This window comes from Urocitellus parryii, chromosome 6 (assembly GCF_045843805.1).
Source record: "Urocitellus parryii isolate mUroPar1 chromosome 6, mUroPar1.hap1, whole genome shotgun sequence".
NCBI lineage: Eukaryota > Metazoa > Chordata > Mammalia > Rodentia > Sciuridae > Urocitellus > Urocitellus parryii.
In genome coordinates this window covers 159456986-159483897 of record NC_135536.1, presented here as the reverse complement: position 1 = coordinate 159483897, position 26912 = coordinate 159456986, and the positions used below count along the sequence as shown (strand labels likewise).

Below are 26912 nucleotides of genomic sequence, written 5' to 3'. Positions count from 1 at the left end.
TCTATTAATATGATGAATTACATTTATTGATTTCTGTATGTTGAACCAACCCTGCATCCCTGAAATGAACCCCACTTGATAATACTGTGCTATCTTTTTAATATGTTTTTGTATATAATTTGCCAGAATTTTATTGAGAATTTTTGCATCTATGTTCATCAGGAATATTGGTCTGAAGTTTTCTTTCCTTGATGTGTCTTTGTCTGGTTTTGGTATCAGGGTGATACTAGCCTCATAGAATGAGTTTGGAAGGGTTTACTCCTTTTCTATTTCATGGAATACTTTGAGGAATACTGGTGTTAGTTCTTCTTTGAAGGTCTTGTAGAACTTGGCTGAGAAACTAAGTGGTCCTGGGCTTTTCTTTGTTGGTAGGCTTTTGATGGCATCTTCTCTTTTATTGTTTGATATTGATCTGTTTAAATTGAGTATGTCCTCCTGATTCAGCTTGGGTAGATGATATTTCTCTAGAAATTTGTGGATGTCTTGAGATTTTTCTATTTTATTGCAGTATAAATTTTCAAAATAGTTTCTAATTACCTTCTTTATTTCAGTAGTGTCCTTTGTAATATTTCCCTTTTTATTGTGAATTTTAGTAATTTGAGTTTTTCTCTCTTTCTCTTCATAGTGTGGCTAAGTGTTTATCAGTGTTATATATTTTTTCAAGGAACCAACTTTTCATTTTGTCAGTTTTTAAAATTATTTCTTTTGTTTCACCTTCATTGATTTCAGTTCTGATTTTAATTATTTCTTGTCTTCTACTAGTTTTGGTATTGGTTTGTCCTTGTTTTTCTAGAGCTTTGACATGACATGTTAGGTCATTTATTTGTTGACTTTTTATTCTTTTCATGAATGAGCTCAATGTAATGAACATTCTTCTTAGAACTGGTTTCAGAGTGTCCCAGAGATTTTGATATGTTGTATCAGTGTTCTCACTTGCCTAAGAATTTTTTTATTTCCTCCCTGATTTCTTCTGCTATCATTCAGTAGCATATTATTTATATCTCCAGGTGTTGGAATAGCTTCTATTTTTTAAAGTTTATCATTGATTTCTAATATCATTCCATTATGACCTGATAGAATGCAGGGTAATGTCTCTATTTTTTTTATATTTGCTAAGAGTTGCTTTGTGTCATAACTTGTGGTCTGTTTTAGAGAAGGACATGTGTACTGCTGTAAAGAAAGTGTATTCACTCATTGACAAATGAAATATATGTCAAGGCTAAATTATTGATTGTATTATTGAGTTTTATAGTTTCTTTGTTTAGTTATTGTTTGGAAAATCTATCCATTGGTGAGAGAGGTGTGTTTAAGATACCCAGTATTATTGTATTGTGATCTATTTGGTTTTTGAAATTGAGAAGGGTTTGTTTGATATACATAGATGCTCCATTGTTTAGGGCATAAATATTTACGATTATTATGTCTTGTTGATGTATGAGTCCCTTATGCAGTATGAAATGTTCTTCTTTATCCCTCCCATCTAACTTTGCTTGAAGTCCACTTTATGTGATATGAGGATGGAAACTCCTTCTTGTTTATACAGTTCATGAGAGTGATATATTTTTTCCCATCCTTTTAAAAGCCTTTAGTCTGTGGATGTCTTTTCCTATGAAATGAGTCTCTTGAAGACCCCATATTGTTGGGTCTTTTTTTTTCAATCCAATCTGCCAGTCTATGTCTTTTGATTGATGAGTTTAGGCCATTAACATTTCAGGATTACTATTGAGATTATTTGTACTCCCAGTCATTTTTGTTTATTTTTGGTTTTTAACTTGACTTGGTTTCTCCTTTGATTAGTTTTTCCTTTAGTGTAGATCCTCCCTTTACTGATTTTCATTTTTTTTCATTACCTTCTCATGGAATATTTTGCCAAGAATGTTTTGTAGTGAAGGCTTTCTCGTATATTCTTTTAAATTTTGTTTATAATGGAAGGTTTCTATTTTGTCATCAAATCTGAAGCTTGATTTTGCTGGATGTAAGATTCTTGGTTAGCATCCATTTTCTTTCAGAACTTGGTATATGTTGTTCCATAACTTCCTAGCTTTGAGGTTCTAGGTTGAGAAACCGCTGAGATCCAAATTTGTTTCCACCTATATGTAATCTGATAGTTTCTCTCTTGCAGCCTTTAAAATTCTATCTTTATTCTGTATGCTAGGCATTTTCATTATAATGTGCCTTGATGTGGATCTATTGTAATTTTGTATATTTTGAGGTCCCATAAGCCTTTTTTATTTGATTTTCCATTTCATTCTTTAGGTTTGGAAAATTTTCTGATATTACTCCATTGAAAAGATTGTGCATTCTTCAAGCTGGGCACAATGGCACACGCCTGTAATCCCAGCAGCTCAGGAGGCTGAGGCAGGAGGATCAAGAGTTTAAAGCCAGCCTCAGCAATGGCGAGGCACTAAGCAACTCAGACCCTATTGCTAACAGAATACAAAATTGGGCTGGGAATGTGACTCATTGGTTGAGTGCCCCTGAGTTCAATCCCCAGTACCCAAACAAAAAAAGATTGTGCATTCCTTTGGTTTGTATTTCTGTGCCTTCCTCTATTTCAATTAATCTTAAATTTGGTCTTTTCATCTTATTTCATAATTCTTGTAAGTTCTGTTCATAGTTCACTGTGTGGTCAACTTTATTTTCAAGATTATAAATTTTGTCTTTATTACCTGAGCTTCTGTCTTCCAAGTGATTTAGTCGGTTGGTAATGCTTTCTATTGAATTTTTAATTTGGTTTATTATTTCCTTCATTTCAAGGATTTCTGTTTGCTTGTTTTTCAGAATTTCTGTTTGTATTTTTAGCTCTATATTGAAGTAATCTTTCATTATCTGTATTTGTTCTCTTACATCATTCTTTACAGATCATTTTAATCAGGTACATTCAAAATTCCTTCTCTGACATTTCTTCTACTGTTTTGTCAATGGATTCTATTATTGTAGCATCTTGGTTTCTATGGGGCACTTTCTTCCCTTGTTTTTTACGTTGTTCCTGGGTCTTCCCCTTTAGCAGTGCGTATGTAAGGTATTGCAGTTTCTATCCTATAGACTTATAGTGCCCCTGTAGGTTTCCAATACTTTACCTTTAAGGGGGAGATCAATATTAATAGCACCCAATGCAAACAATATGCGACCTTAAACCAAATAGCTCCTATTAATATGTTTACAGTTTTCTTGCAATAAACAGAAATGATGTGTTCAATTATTGCCTATAATAGGTTTGCCAAAGGGTCTACAATTTCTAATGGTAGACAAAGAAAGAACAGGAGTGGTATAGGATGTGATGTTTATGAAATGGTGGGGGAGAAGATAGAAGTATTAGATCATAGGAAGAGTGAAACAGGAATCAGTAGAAGTTGGCTGTGAGCAGGAAAAAAAAAACAGAGAAAGAGAATCCAAGGAAACAGATATGTGAGAGGAAAATATAGAGAAGGAGTAAAAAATAATAATAATAGTAACATAAGATAAGAAAAAAGAAAGAATGTAAAAATAAAAGAATATACAATAAAACTGTAATATACTATTCAGACATCCTAGTCCTCAATAGTTTGATGCATGAAAAATATTTGGTTTCAAAAATGGTGGGGATGTAAGAGTGGGAAAAGAAAAAAAATTTCAAAGGAAAATTGAACAATTGTTTCTGTCAGAGTTCAGTAGTTTCTCTGCTTCCCTTCTCATCTGACAGGTGGGATTTTCTGGAGTTTGCTGGCATCTCCACCCTCAGCAAGGTGAGAGTTACTAGGGTAGGAGGATTAGTCTTGGTAGCAGAACCCCTGGAGGTAGGGTATAGCAATTGCCAACCTCTGTTGGAAGACTGCACCCCAGGAATCTCCTTTGGGCTCCACCTATGTGACATAGGAGCCTGATCTTAGCTCTTTATACCACTTATGGACCCCACAATTCCTGGTCTCTAGTTTAGTCTCTAAACCGTATCTCTTCCACCCCCACCACTTTGGCTTCCCAATCAGGCACCTCTACCCCCAGAGGTCCTTAGGGGGACCTGAGGGCAGGGACCTGTGCACCTGTCATGGAGAGCTGTTCTGTATCAGGTGTATCGGGACCAGGCACTGAGAGTTGTGGACTGTTGATGTAGCTGCAAGCTCTGGGCCAGGTTCATGGATTGGGAGAGGTAGGAAGCTTCAGGGCCCTGTTGATTGCCAAACCAGCAGGACCAGGGGATCTGTGGAGGGAGTCAGGAACTAGGCTGGTGTTGGTCCTGGCCAGTGCCAGCCAGAGTTGGCCCTGGAAACTTGGTGGGTGCCAGACTGGTTGGCTGGGCAAGCCAAGAGCAAGATGCCCTCATACCCTCTTCCAATCTACTAACACCATGAAAGGCTCTCTCTTGCCTCTGCAGCAAGATGGTGGCTATTAGCACACCTAGCAGGGAGGCCTCAGGTGTTACCAAGCCTGCAGGTACCTTGATGATGGTATTTCAGGCCTTGGCTGGTGTCCCTATATGGAAGCTGCTATACCCCTAGAAGGTGGCAGCAATGGCAAACCTGAAGGGACCTTGGTGTTGAGCTTCCAGGCCCTGGCCTGTGTCCCAAGGTAGAGGCTGTCCCAACTCAAGATGGTAATGTCAGTAGCAGAGGTGTCCCAAGATGGAAGTGACTTCATTCAGAAATGGGGCAGTGAGGGCAGGTCGTGTGGTCACGGTGAGTGGTCTCGCTTGTAGATGCGGTGCTGTGGCAAGTGGCTCTGCTTCAAGCAGCTGTCTCCAGGCGTGTCCTGTGTCCCAAGGTGGAGGCTATCACATCAAGGTGGCCATGGTGGCAGCTGTGGTGTCCCAAGATGGGGGAGGCTGCCTTGGGAGATGAGGCTGCAGCAGCAGGTGGCTCAGTGACGGTGGGCAGCCACATTGGTAGATGGGGAGCCTGCAGTGTGGGCAGGATCGGTATGCACTGCCCAGTGGGTCTGCTCCCATCATCGTTTTTGAAAAAAAGATTTTCACAAGCAGAGATGTGTTGCCCAGTATCCTTCCTAAGGATGTGTTTTATCATCTGTCTTTTATGCTGATGTTCCAGGGGGACACATTGAGAGAGAAAAAAGAAAGGGGAATGGTTGTCTCAGAACTGCTTCATTCCTTAATTAAAAAGAAAAAATAATAATAATTGGCTAGCTAATGGCAAACATTGGAAGTTTTTTCTTTTTTAATTGTTAGTTTTGCTATAATATTTGTACATCTTTATGGAGTGTAGTATGATAATTAGATGCACTTATACAATAGGTAATGATCAAATTAGAGCAAAAAGTACATCCACATCCTCAAACATTAATCATTTCTCTATATTGGGAAGTTTTGAATTCTTCTAGTTATTTTTAAATATATCATATTGTTGATAGTTACCCTACTCTGCTATGGAAAACCAGAATAAATTCTTCCTATCTAGCTGTGTTGCAATGCCCTTTATCTCTGACTTCTTTCTTTCCCCACTCACTCGCTCACCCCTGCCGACCTTCCCAGTCTCTAGTGACCCAGTCCCACTCTGTTTTCTATTAGCTGAACTTTTTAGTGGAACAGTTTTAATAAGCATAAACACAGGGTTTCTTAACAAGCATTGATGGCATTTAATGGAAAGTTTATCTTCTTATTTCATTTTGTAATTATCCCTGATATTTCATACCAGATATGTCAAATTAAAATGGAAGGGCAAATGGGTTATTTTCCTCAGGCAAAAGGAACAGTGACACTCACATAAATATGTGTCTATATTTAAAACAACACACAAAAGCTTGTTTTGAGACCCAACACAGTCTGTGCAAGGCAATCAATCTCCCAGCTTGATCTATGATTCGTAATGTTTCTCTGATCCCAGGAGACTCAAAAAAAGAGTGAAGACTCAAAAATCCTGGAAACCCATTTCACTGCCTCAGTCTACCTACATAATCCATGAATTTTGACTGAACCAGCCACCTCTGTCCCCAACATGCCATGAGGCAGAATTGGTGACTTGATATTCACTGGGTAACTTCTCCATACACGTAATGAGGCAAACAGTTCTACTGACCTCAATCTCAGGTCCATAGTTAAGCCCCTGAGATGCTCCAAGTGCCTGGTCCTGGTTTCTCTCCATCTTTCTTAGTTTCAGGAAAGTAAGCAACCATCCTTCTTCGGTCCTGCATTTTCCCACTTCCTGCTTTCTTTCTTTCTGGAGCTTTCCTCCAACCCAAAGTGCTGGTATAAACTAGTCCAGAAAACTTGAATGTACAGCTGCTTGATTGATTACCTAACACTAGTATTTGCCAGGATCTGTGGGAAGAGCAGCAAGTTGGCACCACAGAACTCCGTGGTCATGTTAACCCATCCAGACATAAATCTTCTTCTGAACCGCATTTTCTGTCCATGGTTGAATCCCCTTCCAAATTTCTTCTCCAGAGCTTTCCCCAAAGTGGAGTAAGCACATTAGACTCTTTCTCCTATGGTATTCCCCAAACAGCATCTCCTAAATTGGTAAGCATATTCTTCCATTTCCACTAGTGCATCCTGCTCTCTGTGATCTGTACTCCCTACTCGACAATCTCCTTTTTTCATCAAGTATAAAGAAATCCAAGAATTTGCTTGTGGTCCATATGGTAACCATATGCCCTGGATTCTTAAGTACAGAATCTAACTGCAAAGATTCTATCTTCTTATCCTACCATATAACATGATTTCTGGATGAAGAAAAAGGAAAATAAACAAACAACAACAACAACAACAGCAACAAAAAAAACTTCCTTCAGAGCCCAGACTGTCATTCCATGGTAAACTACTGTTATCACCACAAAATATTGTTTTTCAGGAGCAAAAAAAAATGAAGGCAGGATTTAAAAAAAATCATAATCATATTCCTTTCTCTCATATCCCAAATTTCTTTGCTGTCATGTTATGTCATCTTTGTTAATTTCTTTCTTTACTTTGAAAAGTCCTTTCAGCAGTAATGAAGTAATTGTGTGACCTAAGAGTTTCGTACCCAGATCCTAATTGGTTGGACTGGAAAAATAATAACAATCAAGAAAAATGTTTTATAGACCCCCAAATATCATCTCAATTCTTTCAATGACTCTTCAAGGGTTAGTAATGCCAACTGCTGCAACAAAAATGTCAAACTTATGTAAGAGATATTTATTTTCTCAATCACATAGAATCCACAATGATAGGTAATATTCTCTGCAGTCATGCAGGGATTCAAATGAATGAAAACTCGTGATTTTTTCTTTATAATTTGTGGTCCCCCAAATTTTTCTGAGTCTTGACATTCATTCAGCAAATGGGAAAGAAGAAGCTTTTTATGGTCAGACCCTTCCCATCAGCCAAAATTCAGTCATGTGAGTCTCATGGGCCACTTGATTGCAGGGAGGAATTTCCAGAGTTTCCAAGTTCCTCCTTCCTTTGTGGTTAAGAGAAGAAGCCTGGTATGGTGGCTCATGCCTATAATTCCAATAACTCAGGAGACCAAGGCAGGAAGATGGCAAGTTCAAGGCCAACCTCAGCAATTTAGCAAAGCCCTAAGCAACTTAGTGAGACCCTGTCTCAAAATAAAAAGGATTGGTAACATACTTTAGTTGTAAAGTGCTTCTGGGATCAATCCCCTGTACCAAACAAAAAAAACAAAAAAAGAAGACGAGAAGGAATAACAAGTGTGTTGAACAGATATCACTACCTAATATGGGTGGTACTGTTATTTCCCTTTACAAATGTGGAAACCAAAACCTAAGTTGGGTAATTTGCCAAGGATCACATAAACATTTATCACTAAAGAATAAACTTGAGATGACATATTTTCAGGAAATAAAAAACAAAAGAACTCCCACTTCTATGGGTTGTCTTTTATTTTATTATATGTGTGTTCTGTATTAAGGAACACACACACACACACACACACACACACACACACACACACCACACACACTAACGTTTTATTGCATATCAGCTATCCAGCAGGGAAAAAATAATGGTAATACACCCTTGATTCTTCAATTTCTGTTTTGAAGGAAAATAGTATGTTTTGAGTTGCCTGCTATTTTTTAAAGTCAGTGATGCCTAGAAGTAAATGATAATATGTTTAGATTTTTGCATGCTCTGTGTTTTTTATAGCAGACTCACTCAATAATTTTTTGTTGTATTTTTATTATTTATATTCTTCCTTATTCCAAAATCATATCCACAGCTATTCCCTCAATAATGATGCCTGTCATGAAGTAACAGGGTCCTTCTGTGAGCTGATAAAGGAGAATGTGTCACAACAGAAGCCCACACAGAACTGATTGATGTATTTGCTCACTGGTTTTCCTAATAGTACATAATCTTACTGTATTTGGCCTTAGGTTTCATGTACTAATGTGTTAAATAGACAGCTGGTTTTAGTAAATCTATGGTCAAGTGCTTATATTTGAACCCTGTATAATCGGCTAACCTTACATAGGTCAAAGTTCAGGGTCATATTAATAGACTGCACTTGAAGTTGGCTCTGTTTCCTAGGTTAAGTAAAAGGTGACAGTTCCTAGGACCTAGTGGCATTACCACGCAGTAAGCAGATAACAGTATACTCTCGCTTGAATTGCTATGACACTATCATGTTTCCCTCAAAGTAAAATGTAAATAGCTAACTACAATCTGCAGCATTACAGACTCTTCCTGTCTCTGCAGTCTTATCTCATATCAACCCACCTCGCTTCCTGTCCAATCTCATCACAGCTTTCTCTCCTTCTGTTTTAGGTAGGTCCCATTTCCACTCGACTTCTATCTATATCACAGTCCTATTTGGTACTTCATAACACTTCATTGCTGCTATCTCTTACTAGCAGACTTTTTAACATGCTTTTCTTTTGTCTATTTTCTCCCAACATTATACTTTTTTCCCCCCTTCGGTTCTATAATGTAAGATAACTAAGAAAGCTAGTCAGAGTACAGTGCCCAGAAAGGGTTTCACTGAAACCTATGGAAGGAGTCTGCGGTTGAGGGACACGAACTTTGGAATGTGGTCACAGAACATGAGATTTGAGCTGGGATCTGAAAGATGTGAAAATAGAAACTATTCTAGTCAGGAAGAACATGTATGAAAGGTTGGAAGTAGGACATCAAAAGACCTATTTTAGGTACACTGAATAAACCCAGTTGGCTTAAATGATGTATCCATCACCCACTCATTAATTATTTGCTGATTACAGAGGACTCTGAATACCAGATTAAGAAATTTGGGTCAAATCAACATAAAGCAAAAATTTTCTGCCATTAGATGTTGGTAGGGTATAAGTAGGTTTTTTTTTTTTTTAGTTTTTAGAAATTTATGATTCTCTTTCTCTAATTCTTTCTCTGAACATACCCTCTGATTATACCTAATTAGACTCTTTTTCTTCCTAGCCATTCCTATCCCCATTTGTAGATGCTACTCTATAAGCCAAATTAGATTTTCTAGTTTCTAAGGGATGATTCTTTGGCAAGATACGTTTTCCCATCCTCATTATTCTGGACTTCAAATAAACAGGCCATTAACTATTCATGTAAATCAGGCTAATAATAAATTCTCTGGAACAGCATTGTCCAATAGAAATGAATGTGAGCCACAAATAAAAAACCCATATGTAATTTTTAATTTTATAATAGCCACATTAAGGAAAGAAAAAGGAGGTGAAAATAGTTTTTTTCTTTGTATTAACTTATTTTAATTTGTTATTATATGACAGCAGAATCCATTACAATTCATATGACACATGTAGAGCACAATTTTTCATGTCGCTGGTTGTACTCAAAGTAGAGTCACACCATTAGTGTCTTCAAACATGTTCCTAGGGCAATGATGTCCATCTCATTCCATCGTTTTTCCTACCCGCCATGCCCCCTCTTTTGCCCTCCCTTCCCTTTTCCCTATCTAGAGTTTATCTAAGAAAATATTTTTAATAACATGTTTTATTTAACCAATATAATCCAAAATAACCAACTACAAAGCGTAGACAACATAAAAATAAGAGATATTTTATATCTTTTATGTACTAAGTCTGTGAAACAGAGTGAATACTTCACTTTTGCATAGCAAGTCTTTTGGACTTGCCACCCATTACAAATGAGTGTGAAGAGTATTTAGATTTAGCTAAAGGAGCATATGCTAGAGAGAGTCTCTTGCTTTTCGTCTTTAAGCTCTGTTCTTAAGGAGATCTCATCTGTAGAATTTGATGTGACCACTAATGATATAGCGTGGGCCTTTCTTGCTTCTCAGGCAGGTTATTTGCCAAGTTGCAAGGAGTTTTAACAGATTGACAATAATACCCAGTACATCTAATGTGAAAAAGAGATGCTCTGAAAATCGCTCTCCCATCTTCATTCATTGGTGTGGAACTCATGAATCTGGCCACTCCGATCTATGTGTCCTTCCCCACCACATAAGATGCTGCCCTCCCTGCAATGCAGAATTTGTGGCCCCTCCACAGGATACCTAGCAGAAAATCCCACTTTAAGTAAAAGAGCATTCACGTACACAAAGGCTTTGTTGGACGTATTCAGTGTATTTTAAGGCAGCAGTTCTCAAAGAGTAGTCCCTGGGGCAGAAACATTGGCACCTCCTGGGGACTTGTTAGAAATGTAAATTTTCAGCCTGGTCCTGTGGCTCCCACCTGTAATCCAGCAGCTGGGGAGGCTGAAGCAGAAGGATCTCAAGTTCAAAGCCAGCCTGAGGGAAAGCAAGGCCCTAAACAACTCAGTGAGATGCTGTCTCTAAATAAAATACAAAAACAGGGCTGGGGATGTGGCTCACTGGTTGAGTGTCCCTGAGTTCAATCCCTGGCACCCAAAGAAAGAAAGAAAGAAATGCAAATTTTTAGTCCCCTCCCACCAACATCCAGGCCTACACAATGGGAAGTTCTGGGGTTGGGGCCCAGCGGTCTATGCTAACAAGTCCTTCAGGGGATCCCAATGCATTGTAAAACTTGAGGAATGCTGTAGTAAAGATACAGTATGTTGGGGAGTGTATTAGGTGAGTGCCATGAATAGTCAATGTTTGGAAGAAAAAAAAAATATATATATATATATATATATATATCTTTTCATTCTTCAAATGGGATCCACTGACACAACCAGCTATCAAAGTACTAAAATTCACACTCATATACAACATTATGAATGAATTTCACAAATGTATCATTGAACAGAAGTAACCAGACACAGCGAACCACATATTGGGCAGAATTCAACTTACGACAAGTCCCAAAGCAGGCATCACTGAATGGATGCTGGCGGAAGATGGAGTAATGATTTTAGGGGTGAGGGAAGTATCTGGAAGGAAGGATGAGGAGTGCTTCCAGGATGCCAGCCATGTTGGTTATGCCGAATGGTTCAACTCATAATTCATCAGGCTGCACACTTACAAAATTTTTACTTTTCTTTATGTATATTTATAATAGACAAAAAGCTAAGAACTCAAGTCTTTTTAATAAACATTAGAAATACAAGGTTCTTTGAGGCTTGTTTTATTTTTTTGTTGGTTTGTTTTTATGTTTTGGTACCAGGGATTGAACCCTGGGGTGCTTAGCCACTGAGCCACATCCCCAGCCCTTTTTAGTTTTTATTTTGAGAGAAGGTCTTGCCAAGTTGCTTAGGGCCTCACTACGTTGCTGAGGCTGGCTTTGAACTTGCAATCCTCCTGCCTCAGGCTTACAAGCCATCGGACTCACAGGCATGCGTCCAGCAGGAATACAAGGTTTTAGGAAAATGTTCAGTAATATAAATAACATGCATTTTAATTCTTCAGTCCTCTCATAGTTGTCCCTCCTGAGACTGCCATTAAAGTGACACCACTTAGTTCTCCAGTTTAGAGGACTGTCACACACTGCCTTGATCCTCTCAGGTTAAAGTCCTTTCCTCCCTCGGGGTCTCTGCTCAGTGTCATCTATTCCTGGTTCTCTGCTGACTTCAGACCAATCCCCAGAAATTGGTTATTGCCATTAACTCAAATTGATTCAAGTGGAATACTTCCAAGATCTTCACTTGAAAAAGCCCCCCAAAGACAAACGTTTCAAGTCTTTAATGGAGGAAATACTGCCCTGGAAACTGTGAGAGGACAAGATGGATACTCTGGGACAGGTGGTCCTCTCAAGCATCACCCTATAGCCCTATCACAGTTAACCCCATCACATACATTCTCCTCACCAGTGATGGAGGGAACAGAAGGACAGTGCAGGTGTAGTGAAGGAACAGGGGTTGATGTTGCCCTAAAGGGAGGTGGTGTTCTAGACAGAAGTACTAGTATCCTAAAATGTTTGTGAATTCTGTTTGCAATGGTGCTTTGTCAGGTAAGAATCACAAAAGAAAAAGGGATCACAAATTTGTGTTTAGGGATTTTTTAGTATTTTCATTATAGACTCTTAGAATAAACTACTTCTCATTCTAATGGAATGTTAGAGACCGTTGGTTAATAAACTACTGTCATTGTCTTTTTGAAGAAAACTTTCAGTATGTTTTTCTAATCAAAACAGAACTGATATTCTGACAGTACACCTTTGTGTACAGCTGCAAATATTTTTAAAATACTAAAATGTTTACCTGGTATTTGGCTAGCAATGATGTACTCCCCTCCTTGCAAGTGAGCCTTCCCACCATCACCCTGCTATGCCAGGCACACCTCAGGGGCTCTAAGATCTTGCCCCAATGACATGGATGTGTCCATCTTTATTTGCTGGCATCGGTGCCAGTGAAGTGAGCTGACTATCCTTCCAGATTATCATACTATATATACACACTATACAAACCACTTGATGTAGTTCCTCAACTACATCAATGAAAACATGATTGCTGAGAATTTGAATGAGGAAAGGGAACCTTATATTTAGAAAAAAATTCCATTTCCAAATCCATTTTGTGACTTTGTTCTGCTGGTAACACATGTGTATATTCTTGTCCAGCTAACATCCACATGTTAAAGGCATTATCCACATAGCATTTGTACCATTGTTGAAGCTTTACCTCCCAAAGTGATAGTTTTGAAAGATGGGGCCTTTGAGAGGTAATTAGGATTAGGGGTGAGGCCCTCATGGTGAGATTAGTTCCCTTATAAAAAGAGGAAGAGAGATTGACAACTTTTCCTTTGCAAGTACAGTCACCAAGGAAAAGCTATGTGAGAACACAACCAGAGACCACTGAGAAGAACACTTCCATCAGAACCCAAATCTACCATCACTTTGATCTTAAACTTTGCAGTCTCCCAAACTGTAAGGAATAAATGTCTGTTGTTTAGGCCACCCAATCTAAAATATTCTGTTATAACAACCCAAGCAAACTAACAGTCAGTCATTGCATTAAGGAAAGCTAGAATTATTTCTAATACTTTTTTTTTTCCATGCTGGGGTTGAAACTCATCCTTGTGCATGCTATGCTAGAACTCTACCACTGAGCCACATCCCCAGCCCATGATTTCTAAAACTTACAGTTAAACCTACTCTAAGATAGTAGCAAATTCAAAGAAAATCCTCCTGGAAATAGTGAATAACACTTTAAAGTTAATCCTTAGTATACTTCCCAAGGTCCGCATAAAATATCCTTTTATAGTGTTTCGTTTTAACACATTTTTCTCATTTTATGAGGCAAAACATTGTCCTCATCATGCAAATACCTCTATACACCCCATTTCCTATAATACCAGATGTCACCTGATATTTTTTTCCACCACCAGGGTCATATTTGAAAATGAAATTTACTGAACTTGTTTTATCCTGCATGAGCCAAGCTGTTCCTCTCTTTAACTTTCTGTAAGGTTTTTGGTTGAGTACAAATGAACACTATACATTTTGAAATGACTAAAAAGGTGAACATTTTCAAAAGTGGCCCTAAAAGAATGCCAACCTTCTTAAACGAATATTTGTAAAGAGCACTTGAGAAATGTTTAGAGAATATATGCACATTCAAATTAGATAATGAATTTACAAGAACCACAAACTGAGTTAGATTCTTTCAAGTTATACAAAAGAAATGTACACCGAGATAAAAATCTCTTGGTCAGAGAGGCAAAGAATGAGGAAACTATGCTATGAACCCTGAGCACTGCTTCAGCTGTTCAAACAGTTCCCTAGAGACTCAACACCCTCTCCAACAATCATCCATTCAAGAGGTAATTGATTCCCTTCACCATAATCTAAGATTATTTCTCTCCTGGCAGGTGGAGCTCTCATGTCAGCTCACCTTAGTAGCTGTGGTCCAACAGTAGATGTCCTTCCAGAGCCCATCCCTCATCAATCATCTGTGGCTCAAGGATTGTCAGGGTAATATGGGGCAAAACAAGGCAACCTCTTTTCCCAACTGGCTCTTATTAGATGGCAGCCCCTGTTCCCAATATGCCCTAATTAAAGGCAACATGATATAAGGGAACAGAAAAGTGTAAGTCAGGAAAACAGGGCGAACATTCACATTTTGCTACTAAGTAGTAGGAAACTATCTTGACTATCTTAGTTTTAGTTCCACAAAACAAATCCTGAGACAAGGATAGTTTGCAAGTGGTTTATTTGGGAGGTAGTCCCAGAAGCACAGGTAAGTCATGAAGAAAAGGAAGGGAAAACCATCAATGGATGACATTAGCCAGCAAGTTACTGCTGAGGGAATCTGGGGCTCCATTCCTTTAAGAGGTGTATAAAACATTCAGAATCATCTCTTCAAGGGGTGGGGAAATTACATATCCCCTAAATCCTTTTGGGTCAGATACTGGACATTAACTCCTGGGTAATTCTGGTCCATTCAGGGTAATGGTCTCAGTCAAGTCTCAGAAAGCAGCTGGTTTAGTGGAATCGTCTGCTGCAGTTTCAAGGGTTGTCCAAAGGGGAATGAGTGGGTATAGGCTATTTCTGTTGCAGGTACTCAAGCTCTAGAGAGACATAGTCTGTCTAGATCTCAGAAGAGATAGTGTGCTGGAAAGGACCAAGCGAAAGAGGATAGAAGTGAATCCGAGGCTTGGACTTCCACCACAGCAATAACATGGGATTATTCTGAATAGCCAAAAAAAAAAAAAAAAAAAAAAAAAATTCAGCTTGAATTTCCAACAGATAAGACAATAGTAAAAATAACTTAGGGTAGGTTTCATAAAATGAACAACACTGAAGCAATCCATAAAGTAGAATTATATGCACTCACTTAAGGAAAAGTTAAAAAGAAAATTAAAAAATAAAGGAAAATAAGCACATCAAAAAATGAAAGCCTACCATTTGTCCTCTATTTTTCTTAGATGGAGTTTAAGGGGTTATGGATCCTTCTACTTAGAGAAGCAAGTGCTAACAGGAACTCATCTAAGTCTTTGAGGTTCACATAGAATTAGTAACTTCCACAAAGGATCCAAATGCTTATCTTAGTCTCTCAGACATGTCACTTTATATCATTTGGACAAGTTAGGATCCTGCAGGGTGGGCTATGACTTAGGCTTTGAAGACTCAAAAATCCTTGGCTCTCAGCAACAGGGGGTACTGGCATCTCAGCCAGTGTCTGGATAAAAATAATCTAACCCCAGAAGCTGTACCATTTGTGAATCTGAAGACAGGTTTTTTCAATTGCCTTATTTCTCTGTGAAATAGAACAACTGAGAAGTAGTAACCCACTTTCAGACTGACTGAGCTCAGAGGAAACACTACAAAAAACCTTTACACTTCTCCCAGTGGAAAGGTCCTCTCAGTAGTACAGTGAAAATAACCTTTCATCACCAGACCCAATTAAACCAAAATGAAACAAATTACTTCTGTTCTTCTAGGCTTGTAGGTGAATTTTTTTTTTCTCAATTGGCGAAATAAATGGACAACATGATATTTTGAAAAATGTGTTAGTCAGCTTTCTGTTACTATAAGGAATATCTGAGATAATTCATGTAATAAGAGAAATGGTCTATTTTGGCCTACAGTTTCAGTCCATGGCTGATTGACACCATGCCTTTGGACATGTGGCAAGGTAGAACATCGCATCAGGAGCATGTGGCAGAGGAAACATGTTCTCCTCATGACCCAGAGTGAAAAGAGAAAGATACTCAAGTCCCATAGTTTTTTTGTTTTGTTTTATTTTTGTTTTTTTTAAGACATATCCCCAGTAACCTAAGACCTCCTCCTAGGCCCTACATCTTAAAAAGTTTCCTCTACCTCCCAATAGCGCCACACTGAAGACCAAGCTTTAAATACATGGGATCTTGGATGACATTCCAGATTCAAACTGTAGCATATTTCCACACTGTAGAATGGTTAAATAATGCTAATTAACATTATGCATTACCTCACATACCATTATTTTTATGAAATAACACTTAAAGTCTATCCTTCTAGTAATTTTCTAGTTAACCTTCCTTACCTGTGGGCTCTGCATTTGTGGATTCTACCAACTGAAGATCAACATACTAGAAAAAAAGCAATTGAATCTGTAGTGATCACGTACTGACTTTCTTTCCTTTGTATTTATTCCTAAACAGTAGAACAACTACTTGCAAAGCCTTTTTCATAATATTAGGTATTATAAGTAATCTCAGGATAATTTAAAGTATATAGGATGATGTGCCTAGATTAAATATTCGATGTCTTATAAAAGACATCTTTTATAATTTATAAGCATCTGTGGATGTTGGCATCTGAGGGGGTACAGGAGGGAACCAATCCTCTGTAGATAACCAAGGCACAATTGTATACATTACATTGTTTTTAACTACAGTCACCATGTTATTCAATTGATCTCTCCAACCCTTTTTATATTCAGAACCATGGCTACATTTCATGTCTGTGGCCTAGCCAGACTTTTTTCTTTATTTTAAGTGATGTCAAGAGAGCCTCTGGTGTGAGATTTCACAAGGTAGAGACAGGCAAGATGAGAAAGGAGTCAAAAAGAGGAGGTCAAGGATACTGAAACAGCCAAGTCACAGACAACTAAAAATAAGAGCAGATTTGCCTTTGTTTACATTGCCAAAGGGGAAAAATTAACTTGATGGAAAGGGTAATTAAGCATTTCTTTTTCCATAGTGGTCCAACCCAGCTTCATATCCAGCTGTTCTGTTTTACATTGTGATGATTCTTGATCCAGTCGCTGAGTTAAAGAGGGCCGGTACGGCCCTGGTGGCATGCCACAGTTCTTCCCCCACTATTAACCTTTATTTTATAAGTAGACAATAAAACTCTCAGTGAGAACCAACCAACTGGTAGTCAGAGAATAAGGGGAAAGTGGGAACATTTACAGAGAGGTGTTGGCCAGAACAAAGACATAATTTGAACAATTCTTCAGATTAGCATTATCTTAGATCATCTAATTTAATAACCTCCATTCCTCATTAAAGAAATTTGAGATTATGAAAGGTGAATGGATTTCCATGGAGTTATGACGTTCATAGTTCTAAAGAAACTTGAGATTATGAAAGGTTAATGGATTTCCATGGAGTTTTGAAGTTCATAGTTCTAAATCCTGAATCACAATCATCAACTAGTATGCCTCTCAGCCTAAGATTTGATCAAAGTTCACTGTTTGGAATTAGGAACAGGTTTTCTAATTAGATATCAAGTTGGTTGTCTATGATGGTAGTTTTCCCAGCTATGCTTCAAAAGCTGTTAGGGCCTTGATTCCAGAACTCTGGGAATGATTAGCCACCTTTTAATGGGGGTTAATGAGAGCGTAATGAAGATAAATGATCATCCATAACTCTGTTGGACTCCCTAACTCCCAGAGCCATGTCCTGTCTGTGAACCCAGATACCTTTCAGGTAAATATAGTTCATCCTTGTATATCCAACTTCACCGGGACCCAGCACAGTTCAGATCATTGACATCTGCATACTCTGGATGTGTTGTAGAATGTATTTTTTTCTATATAAATGATTAGCCATTGTAAAATTTCAATGAGACTGTAAACAGTTGCATAGAATCCAGTTTACTGTGGATCAAGCACTCCCCGTTCAGATGGAGGAAAAATTACTTTATCCTAATTGCTTCACATAATAAACTAGAGATTTCAATAAACAGGCCAGGATAAATGGTTTGTTTGGTATAATCAAATCAGTTTACAAGAATCAAAGGAAGCCCAGGTGATCGCATTTCTGTGCAACTTTTGCACTGAGCTCTGGTACTCACTTAGATATTTACACATTGCTGAAAAACAATATATCGTGTGTGTATTTTTGTGTATACCTTTATTTTGTACAAACTTGTTAGAGCGTCTATACCAAAATGATTGTCTGCTGTCCTAAATAGTCGTTAGGGGTTAACAACCTTACTAGAAGTATTTTGTAGACTTCCTAGCTTGAAATTATCTTCAAAGAGAGTTAATCATCTATCATTTTATATTTTATATTTACCCCTAATTTTGGCCCAAAATGTTTCTTGCCAAGTGGATCATCTTCCTTATGCATTAGAGACATCCCAGTAACTTTTTGGCTGTTTTATCAAGTCAAATTTACCTTAAAGGTTCAAGATTTGTCATTGATGAATTCTTGAAGTGGGCATCAAGCTTGGTGACTAATACCTCCAAAGTTGTCCTGACGATCTTTTGTAAAATGGTAGCATCACAGGCTCTGAGATATAGATATTTACAGTTATTTTTAACCTTTCTGGGGTCTTAGATCCACATGAGAATGTGATCAAAAATTATTTCCTTCCAAAAACTTAACATATGAATATATAAACACACTTTTGTAAATCTTGCCAAAAGGTTTTATGAATTCCTGGAGCACACGCAGGGATCCTCTGGGGCTAAAAATGTTTGTTCTAAGTGAATATTTTGGGAAAAGATACTATTTATTTTGATTTATTGCATAGATATGTTTATAAAAATTTCAGTAGTTTCATCATTTTTCATCACAGATTAAATTCATTCATGTACTAGTCCATGTAGATATGTGTGATTGACTGCATTAAAAGTAGCCTACTTTGGGGAATTTCTATTTTATGGGTTTTTTTCATTTTATTTTAATCAATTTTAAATATTCTTTTAAATCTTTTTCAATTTTCTTTATGGGAGGGTTTTTAAAAAAATTCATGAAAGCATTTCCTTTTTATTCTTGTTAATCTTCAAAGCACATCTATGTATAGTCCTTTGGCTTGAATATTTGATTTAATAATTGCATTTAAAAAATCTTTAAATATGACATTGACCTCAAAGATTCTGAAAGTCAGAATCTACATATAAATTTAATTCTAGTTTCTGCTATTTATTAAAAAAGAAAAAAACACTGATTAAATATCAGAATTAGATAATAACTTTTGTGTTTTTTAACATGACCAAATGATAAGGTACTACAAGAATTTAGTATAAACAACTACATTTTTTTAGTTGTAGATGGACACAATATCTTATTTATTTATTTATTTATTTATTTATTTATTTATTTATTATGTGGTGCTGAGGATCAAACCCAGTGCCTCACGCATGCAAGGCAAGCGCTCAACCAGTGAGCTACAACCCCAGCCCCAAACAACTACATTTTTAAGGGTAGTTTATAGAACTTTCATAGAACTGATGGGCATCTTAGTTATTGAATTTATAGTTGTAAAATAAAAGGACTGGTGTCTTAGTTCATGTAGATTTCTATAACAAAATTCCAAAAACTGTATAACTTGTAAACAACCAAAAAACATATATTTCTTACAGTTCTAGGAACTAGGAAGTCCAAGATCAAGGTGCTGGCAGAGTTAATGATGTCTGGTTGAAGACCTACTTTCTAGTTCATAGACAGAGCCTTTTTTTTTTCTTTTTTTGATACCAGAGATTGAACCAAGGGGTGGCTGAGTCACATCCCCAACACTTCTTATTTTTTATTTTGAGGCAGGTTATCACCAAGTTGTTTAGGTTCTTGCTAAATGCTGAGGGTGGCCTCAAACTTGCAATTCTACTGCCTCAACCTCCAAAGTGCTGGGATTACAGGCACACCCAGCAGATAGCCTTCTTTCTGTGCCTTCACATAGAGGAAGAGATAAAGTGTCTCTCAAGCCTCTTGGTAAGGGAACAATTTTCTTCATGACCTATTCAACTCCCAAAGGCACATTCCCTAATGCCATCACTTAGGGATTAGGATTTCAGCATATGAATTTGGGGAGAGGGAGACACAAACTTTTAGACCATAACAAACAGAAAGTATTTTCTTTCTCTCTCATGAGTAATTATTTCATATTCACATACCATAAAGCTTGCATTTCCCCCCTAAACAGAAAACCTACACTGCTGCTGTAAACCCATAACTAAGCATAATGTTTTAAGATCAATGATTTAAAACATAAAGAATCAAATCTAGTCTTGCTAAAGTCCGTGGAAGTTCAAATAGCCCTTTTAATAGAGTAAATCTATAGGAACAATCTTCCATAGCTACCTGGTTATTTGTGAATACTATCACAAGCTTATAGTTTTCATCCTACGTTATTGACAGATGTGCAGATAGGACCATTTCAGAAGAAGAGTCTCACATACAAGACAGACTGGGTTTGGAGATGTGTCATGTTGACATGAAGTCCTTGTCATCAAGTGAATATGTATATTTGTGTGCACACATAGAATACACTCAAATATTGCATCTCTGAAATGCATACTCGCTTCACTGGTTATATTTAATTTATTATCAGGATACATCTTAGCATGGGGATATCTTGGATTCAATGAAATGCATTATATAGATTACATACAGAACATCAGCTCAGAAGGTGCCTTGGTAATGTTAAATCAATCTCCCAAGGAAATTGAAAAGGGTAATTTGCTGAAGACACAGATTTTGGTGTCAAAAACAGATGCATCCCAGTGATTAATTTTTCAAATGCTTTCCACTCATGTGAATCATTTGATCACAAGCTTTAAAAATGAATGTAAATTATCTTTTAAAAAACATTTCTTAAGTAATATGTGGTGCAGAAACATACTGTTTATGTAAGTTAAAAAGCGATTAATTATTGTTCAGTGAAAATGAATAAATTCCAAATATATGTAAAATCTTAGATAATCCTAAAATGTTAATACTGAAATGAGTGTCTAAAAGACAATATATCAAAAGATAACATTGTCCTATAAATGAGCAAAACTAAAACAATTTCACATTTAAATTGTAGCCTAATAGAGATAGTTCCTTTTTCAATCATTGTTTATTTTCACTATTAATGTAGGAAAAAAGGCATTTGAAGGATATTTTTTTTCAGTCCACATGTTAGCTCCAAAATTTAAAAAGCACATTTTAATGGGAGTTGGTTTAAAACAATTTGACATGAGTGAGATAACAATTTGAAAAATGTGTCTATACTCAGTTTTGCTTCTAAATTTTGACTTTTAAACTTATTGTCAGTCTCAGAAAGAAATAAGAAGCAGTGAAGATAATTAAACATTTGCCTTGGGGGAATTATTTGCAGTTAATTAAAACCATACACTTCGGGTGTATACTTGCTTCACTGGTTATTAAATTTGAATCATATGTTAACTACCCAGGTTTCTCACTTGTCCATCAAATGTTGCTTGTGGCAGGGCAAAGAAACAAATTTTCCCATAATATTCCAAACCATAACGTTTGAAGCTCTCTGTCTCCAAGTTTTGAGAGGGAGGGAACAAAAGAAAGAGAGGGAAAGGGAAACAAGGAAAGAATGATTATTTTAGACTCTAAGTCATCGCTCTTGAAATGCAACTTAGAGATACAAACTCAGTAGAGAACTTATTTTTAAACAATACAGGTGTAGGTCTGTCATTTCCAGCTTTTTCCGTGGCCACATGCAAACAGGATTAACTAGGGGGTTTTAGATATTTTTTAATTACCTTCCTTTTGGCTATTTAAAAATATCTACTAGATTGTAAGCTCTATGAGGGCAGAGTTTTAGTTGTATGTTCCCTATTGACTCTCTGGCACCCAGAACAGTGCCTGCCATATGGTAGCCCTTAATAAATATTTACAAATGAGTAACAGACCTATTTTATGCATTCCTGCTGACCCATTCATTGGCTCAATCCAGTGTCTTTTTGGAGAACCTCCAGAGAAACCTCATTTCAACATTCTAGCTTTGCAAGAGTTCATAGAATGCTTTTAGCCATGTTATTTCCTAGATAGTATATACTATAACCAAAAAATGAGTGTATGCTAATTCCATACCTAAATGTGCTGTATGTGGGAAAGAATGACATTGCTCAGAACAGAGGGTCTGCATTCCCTCATTGCTATTGTGCAACTCATATGGTACCTGGGAAAGATAATCATAATTACTACTGGATTTCCAAAGTGCTATTTCTGATTTTTTCAAGGACTCATGGCCTGCATATGTGAACAACTACAGTCCTGGAAACATTAAGAACATTAAAATTAGATATTCCTTTAATCTTCTCTATTTTGCCTTCCTTTCATATCCTTTCCTACAATTCTAACACTTTCACTGATGTATGAATCCTGTATTTTCTACTTTGTTGCAAACAGATGCCCCAACTACATCTCTACCTTTGTAAGCTTTGTGTGTATATCTCACATGCTACTTTAAGAAAAGCTATTTATTAATGAAAATCTTTTAAGTATTTTAATGGTTATTTTTTAAAAAATAATAAATTCTGTTGCTCTGAAATATCTATCATGTTAGTACTGGAAGGTGCTCTTTTATTTTTCTCAGTTAAAAATGTTGATTAAATGTTTGTTTGTTGTCAGATTCTTCAAAGGATGACAATATTATAAAAGACAATGAAGTAACAGATCATTCTGTGTGTGACCAAGATCATCCCAATGGTAAGATGTGAGATCCTTTTATAGTTTATATTTATATTTTTTTCCTCTTGGAAAACATTCCATCTACAAAAGCAGATTTGAGTTTTTCTGGAGAAAAATTGAATTCTGAGGTATTTTCTTAGTGCTGAACACCAGCTGATTGGTAGCTGACATCTTGAGATAGGGTTTCTGCTTTCCACAGTCTTCATTACCCATTATTTGTGTACCAGGCTGGCTTCATTTATTTTGCTTATTGTTACCTGCCTGTATTCTATAAGCATTGGGTTGGCAACTATTGAAATGAATGTGTGATAAGAATGAGAATAAATGTGAGACATATGGAGAATAAACCCAGGAGATTAAATCTACATATCCTTGGAATACCAAGAAGACCGAATAGAACAAACAAATGAAGCAATCTTTAGAAAACTAATAGGAAAAAAGTTTTCCTAATGCAAACCAGTTTCGCTGCCCAAAACATGAGAGTATGCATTATATTTATAGGCAAATAAAATGAAAACTCAAATGAGAACAGACACCTACATAGCCTCATGGAATTTCTGAAGATCAATGATAAAGGCTTTCAAAGCATACAAGAAAGTCTAAATCGGGTTATAAGTAATATCACCAGAATCAGATTAGCTTTAGCCTTCTTCTTCCGCAACCCCAAATGCTTAGAGAAAATGAAGTAACATTTCCAGAGCTCTAAAGGACACAGTTTCTATATTTAGTGATGTTATTATTCATGCATGAAGTCAAAAGTAATATTTTCTCAGGAATACAAAGATTAAGAAAATATGCTACCCAGATATCCTTTCTGAGTGAACTAACTAAAGGCCTGTACAAAAACAATAAATATAGGAAGGAATGTAAAATCTAAAAACAAAAAGGCACAGTTTAAAGGAACTATATGGTCAGACCAATTAAATATATGAAAATGTTAACATAATTATTTCAAAATAAGCATCCAAATATTTCACCTAATTTTTTTTTTTTTTTTGAGACAGGTTTCGTTTTTGGTTTTTTTGCTGCCAGGCACTGAACTCAGGGGCACTCAACCACTGAGCCACATCCCCAGCCCTTTTTTATATTTTAGTTATAGGCAGGGTCTTACTGAGTAGCTTAGGGCCTCGCTAAGTTGCTGAGTCTGGCTTTGAACTTGCAATCCTCCTGCCTCAGCCTTCCCAGCTGCTGGGATTACAGGCATGTGCCATGGCACCCAGTTGAGACAGGTTTTTCTAAGTTGTTGTGGGTCTTGCTAAATTGCTTAGCCTGGCCTCCAGCTTGTGATCATCCTACCTCAACTTTCCAAATACCTTAGATTACAGGCAAGTGCCACCATGCCCAGCTAGAAATGTTTTAACTGAAATTTATGGTATATGCTGTTCAAAAATGACAAAGGTAAAGAAGAGACTTCTACTATCAGAAATGAAAGTCAAAATAATGTAGGCCATTTCTCTCATTAAAGATAACTAGACAATTTAGATAAAACTATATATATATTACATGTATATGTGATATGTTATCTGATTACATTATATGTCATATGGTATTATGTTTATCACAGAAATACGTGTCACACATAATATGTATCATTTAATAAATTATACACATATATATTTTATATGTATTGTGTGAGGGGGAGAAAAAAAAATGACAGAGTTAGAAAACATCAGAGGGTTGATAAGATAGCTAAGACTTATCAAACTAAACCCAGAATTTGAAACTGTTCTTTACCTTAGGAGAAGGTAAGCATTTTTTGGCTGATTCTGCAGAAAATTGTCTGGAGTCCTATTGATGAAAAGGAAAAGGGACCGTACTATACCTACCACCCTATATTTTGGGCTGAAAACCTAAAGATACATATCCCAGAAGAATAAACCCACAGTATATCTATTTTCTGAAAGCTGTTTTCGATTTTCAAGTGATCTCCATCCCCAAATTAAATTAAGAACAGCTCAGATTGTTAACTCTCCCCAGGCACCTGAGAAAAACACTTGTGAAATATTTATTAGAGGAAAAAAGCACCTTGTAGACTTCAAACTTTTTTTTTTTCAAATTTGTGAAATATAATGTCTTGCTGGGGATGGAGGCATACACCTATAGTTCCACCAACTCCAGAGGCTGAGGCAGGAGGATTGTAGGTTTAAAGTCAGCCTCAGCAACTTAGACAGGCCCTAAGCAATTTAGTGAAAACTCATCTCAAAACAAAAAAAGCTGGGAATGTCGCTCTGTGGTTAAACACCCCTGGGATCAATCTCCAGTACCAAAACAAATAAATAAAAACATAAATCACATCTAGCACACACATACCAAAAAAGAGCTCCACACCAAAATGAGTAAATAAGATAATGTGAAACAGAATATGAAGAAATGAGAGAAATAGACCCACATGAGCTGAAAATATTAGGGTTATAAGTACAAAGTATAAAGTAATGATGAAGACTGTGTATAAAGGAATAATGATAATATTGAAAATTTTATCTGAGAACTAGATATTGAAAAGAAAAAAAAGCCTAGAAATAAAAGATCCCATAATTGAAATTAATGATTCAATGAATAGATTTATGGTTTAATAAGATATTAGATGCAAATGAAAAAGAATTTGTGAACTCTAAGTTAGGTTAGAAGAATATATCCAAACCAAAAACAGCGGGCAAAAGGATAGCAAAGCCTCAAAAAAAAGGAAAAGATCACATGTTAATGGAGAGACTTGGTCAGGAGCAACATTTGAAGAAACTATAATGAGAAATTTCCCACATTGATGAAGAACATTAGGCCAAATGTCCCCAAAGCCTTTTGAATTCAAAGCAGAATAAATAAAAATAATTCCACAACTAGGTCTATTATAGTAAAACTGCAGAAACCAAAGATAAACAAAACTAATAAAAAGCAAACTTCACTTGTACCCATAGTTGATTTTCCAATAAATATAATGGAAATAAAATAACAGTACGGCAACATAGCTGCCAACCAAGAATTCTCAACCCAGGAGGGAAAAAACATGTTTCAAGAATATAGGTTAATCAAGACTATTGCCAAACAAAATAAAAAGCATAGCTCATCACTGCTTTCTGGTGTTCTACAGTTAGGAACATACTCATTCCAAGTAGAAGGTCAAAGACAAAGGAAGGAATTAGAGCAAAGTAAATGGTAATTGGATAAAGCAAAATGAATATTGATGGTATTAATCAATAGTGATAATAATCATAATGCCTTGTGGGAATTAAGATACACATTGCTTTAAAATATTCCACCATAATGACGTTTACTGAATAAGATAAATTTAAATGTTCTGGTGTTGTCCGTTGTCATGGAAGGTAATAGTACCAATTAATTTTCAAATTTCATAAGACTCATGCTTCCCCAAGAGTCAGGAAATGCGATGAGCCCTGTGATTGCCCCAGCTGACTGCCTGGAGAGTTTCTAGGTTATGGTTCAGAGAAGAATGACTCCAGCTCTGGCAGAGTCCTGTAGCCTCTTACAGGACGGAGGATCTTTTACAGACTCTTATTTTTGTCCAGGAGACAGAACTAAAGATCCTGGGAAGCTCAAGTGGCAAGAGTTTGCAGGGCAGAGTAATGGAGAAGAGAGAGTTCCACAGAGGGGACACCTCAGAGATCCCCAAAGGGAATGCAGCAGTCTTCCCCTGAGTACTCTTTGGTGCATGCACATTTTAAAGGGGACTACCCCAGGCTATGTAAATAGGCTAAATGGCTTTAGGGAATTATACCTGAAGTTTATATGGAACTGGAATGAGTGCCTATTGCCACCAGACCCTGGAAAAGTTATTAATTCACAGAGACCTCAGAAGAGTTTTGCTTCTGTAATAGAGCAAAACAAGCAGTAGACCAAAGGCTACTCTCATCCTCCATCATAAACTTAAAATGTTAAGACATTAAAGGATCAAATTATTTCTGAGTGGGGTTGTTGCTCAGAGATAGCTAGCCCTTGCCTAACGTGTATGAGGCACTGGGTTTGATCCTCAGCCCTACATAAAAATAAATACAATAAAATATTGTCCATCTACAACTAAAAAAAAAAGAAAAGAAAAATTTTAAAAATGTTTCTGAGTAACCTAGCTACATTCCAGAATTTAAGAATTTAAGAATATTTATAAGTGTATAAATATATCTCACATCCCACAAAGTAAAATTGAGACAAAATTTCCAGGAATGAAAAGAAGCAATTGGAAGATACTTCTCTGTGGCTCTTTCCTATCTCTGCACATCTTGGGAGCAGAGGTCTGGTTCTGACCAGTTGTATCAAGAATGTTTATATAGCAAACAACCTTGGAAGACA

The 26912-nt window shown here is 36.8% G+C and overlaps 1 protein-coding gene across 1 annotated transcript in view; it reads left to right on the top strand.

Moving 5' to 3' along the window:
* The window catches only part of Macrod2 (mono-ADP ribosylhydrolase 2), a 1937146-nt gene that overhangs the window by 1833481 nt on the left and 76753 nt on the right, over positions 1-26912 (top strand). The window contains exon 14 of the mRNA XM_077800161.1: positions 22554-22631. Coding sequence (XP_077656287.1) covers positions 22554-22631 — 78 coding nt within the window. The remainder of the gene's footprint in view (positions 1-22553; positions 22632-26912) is intronic.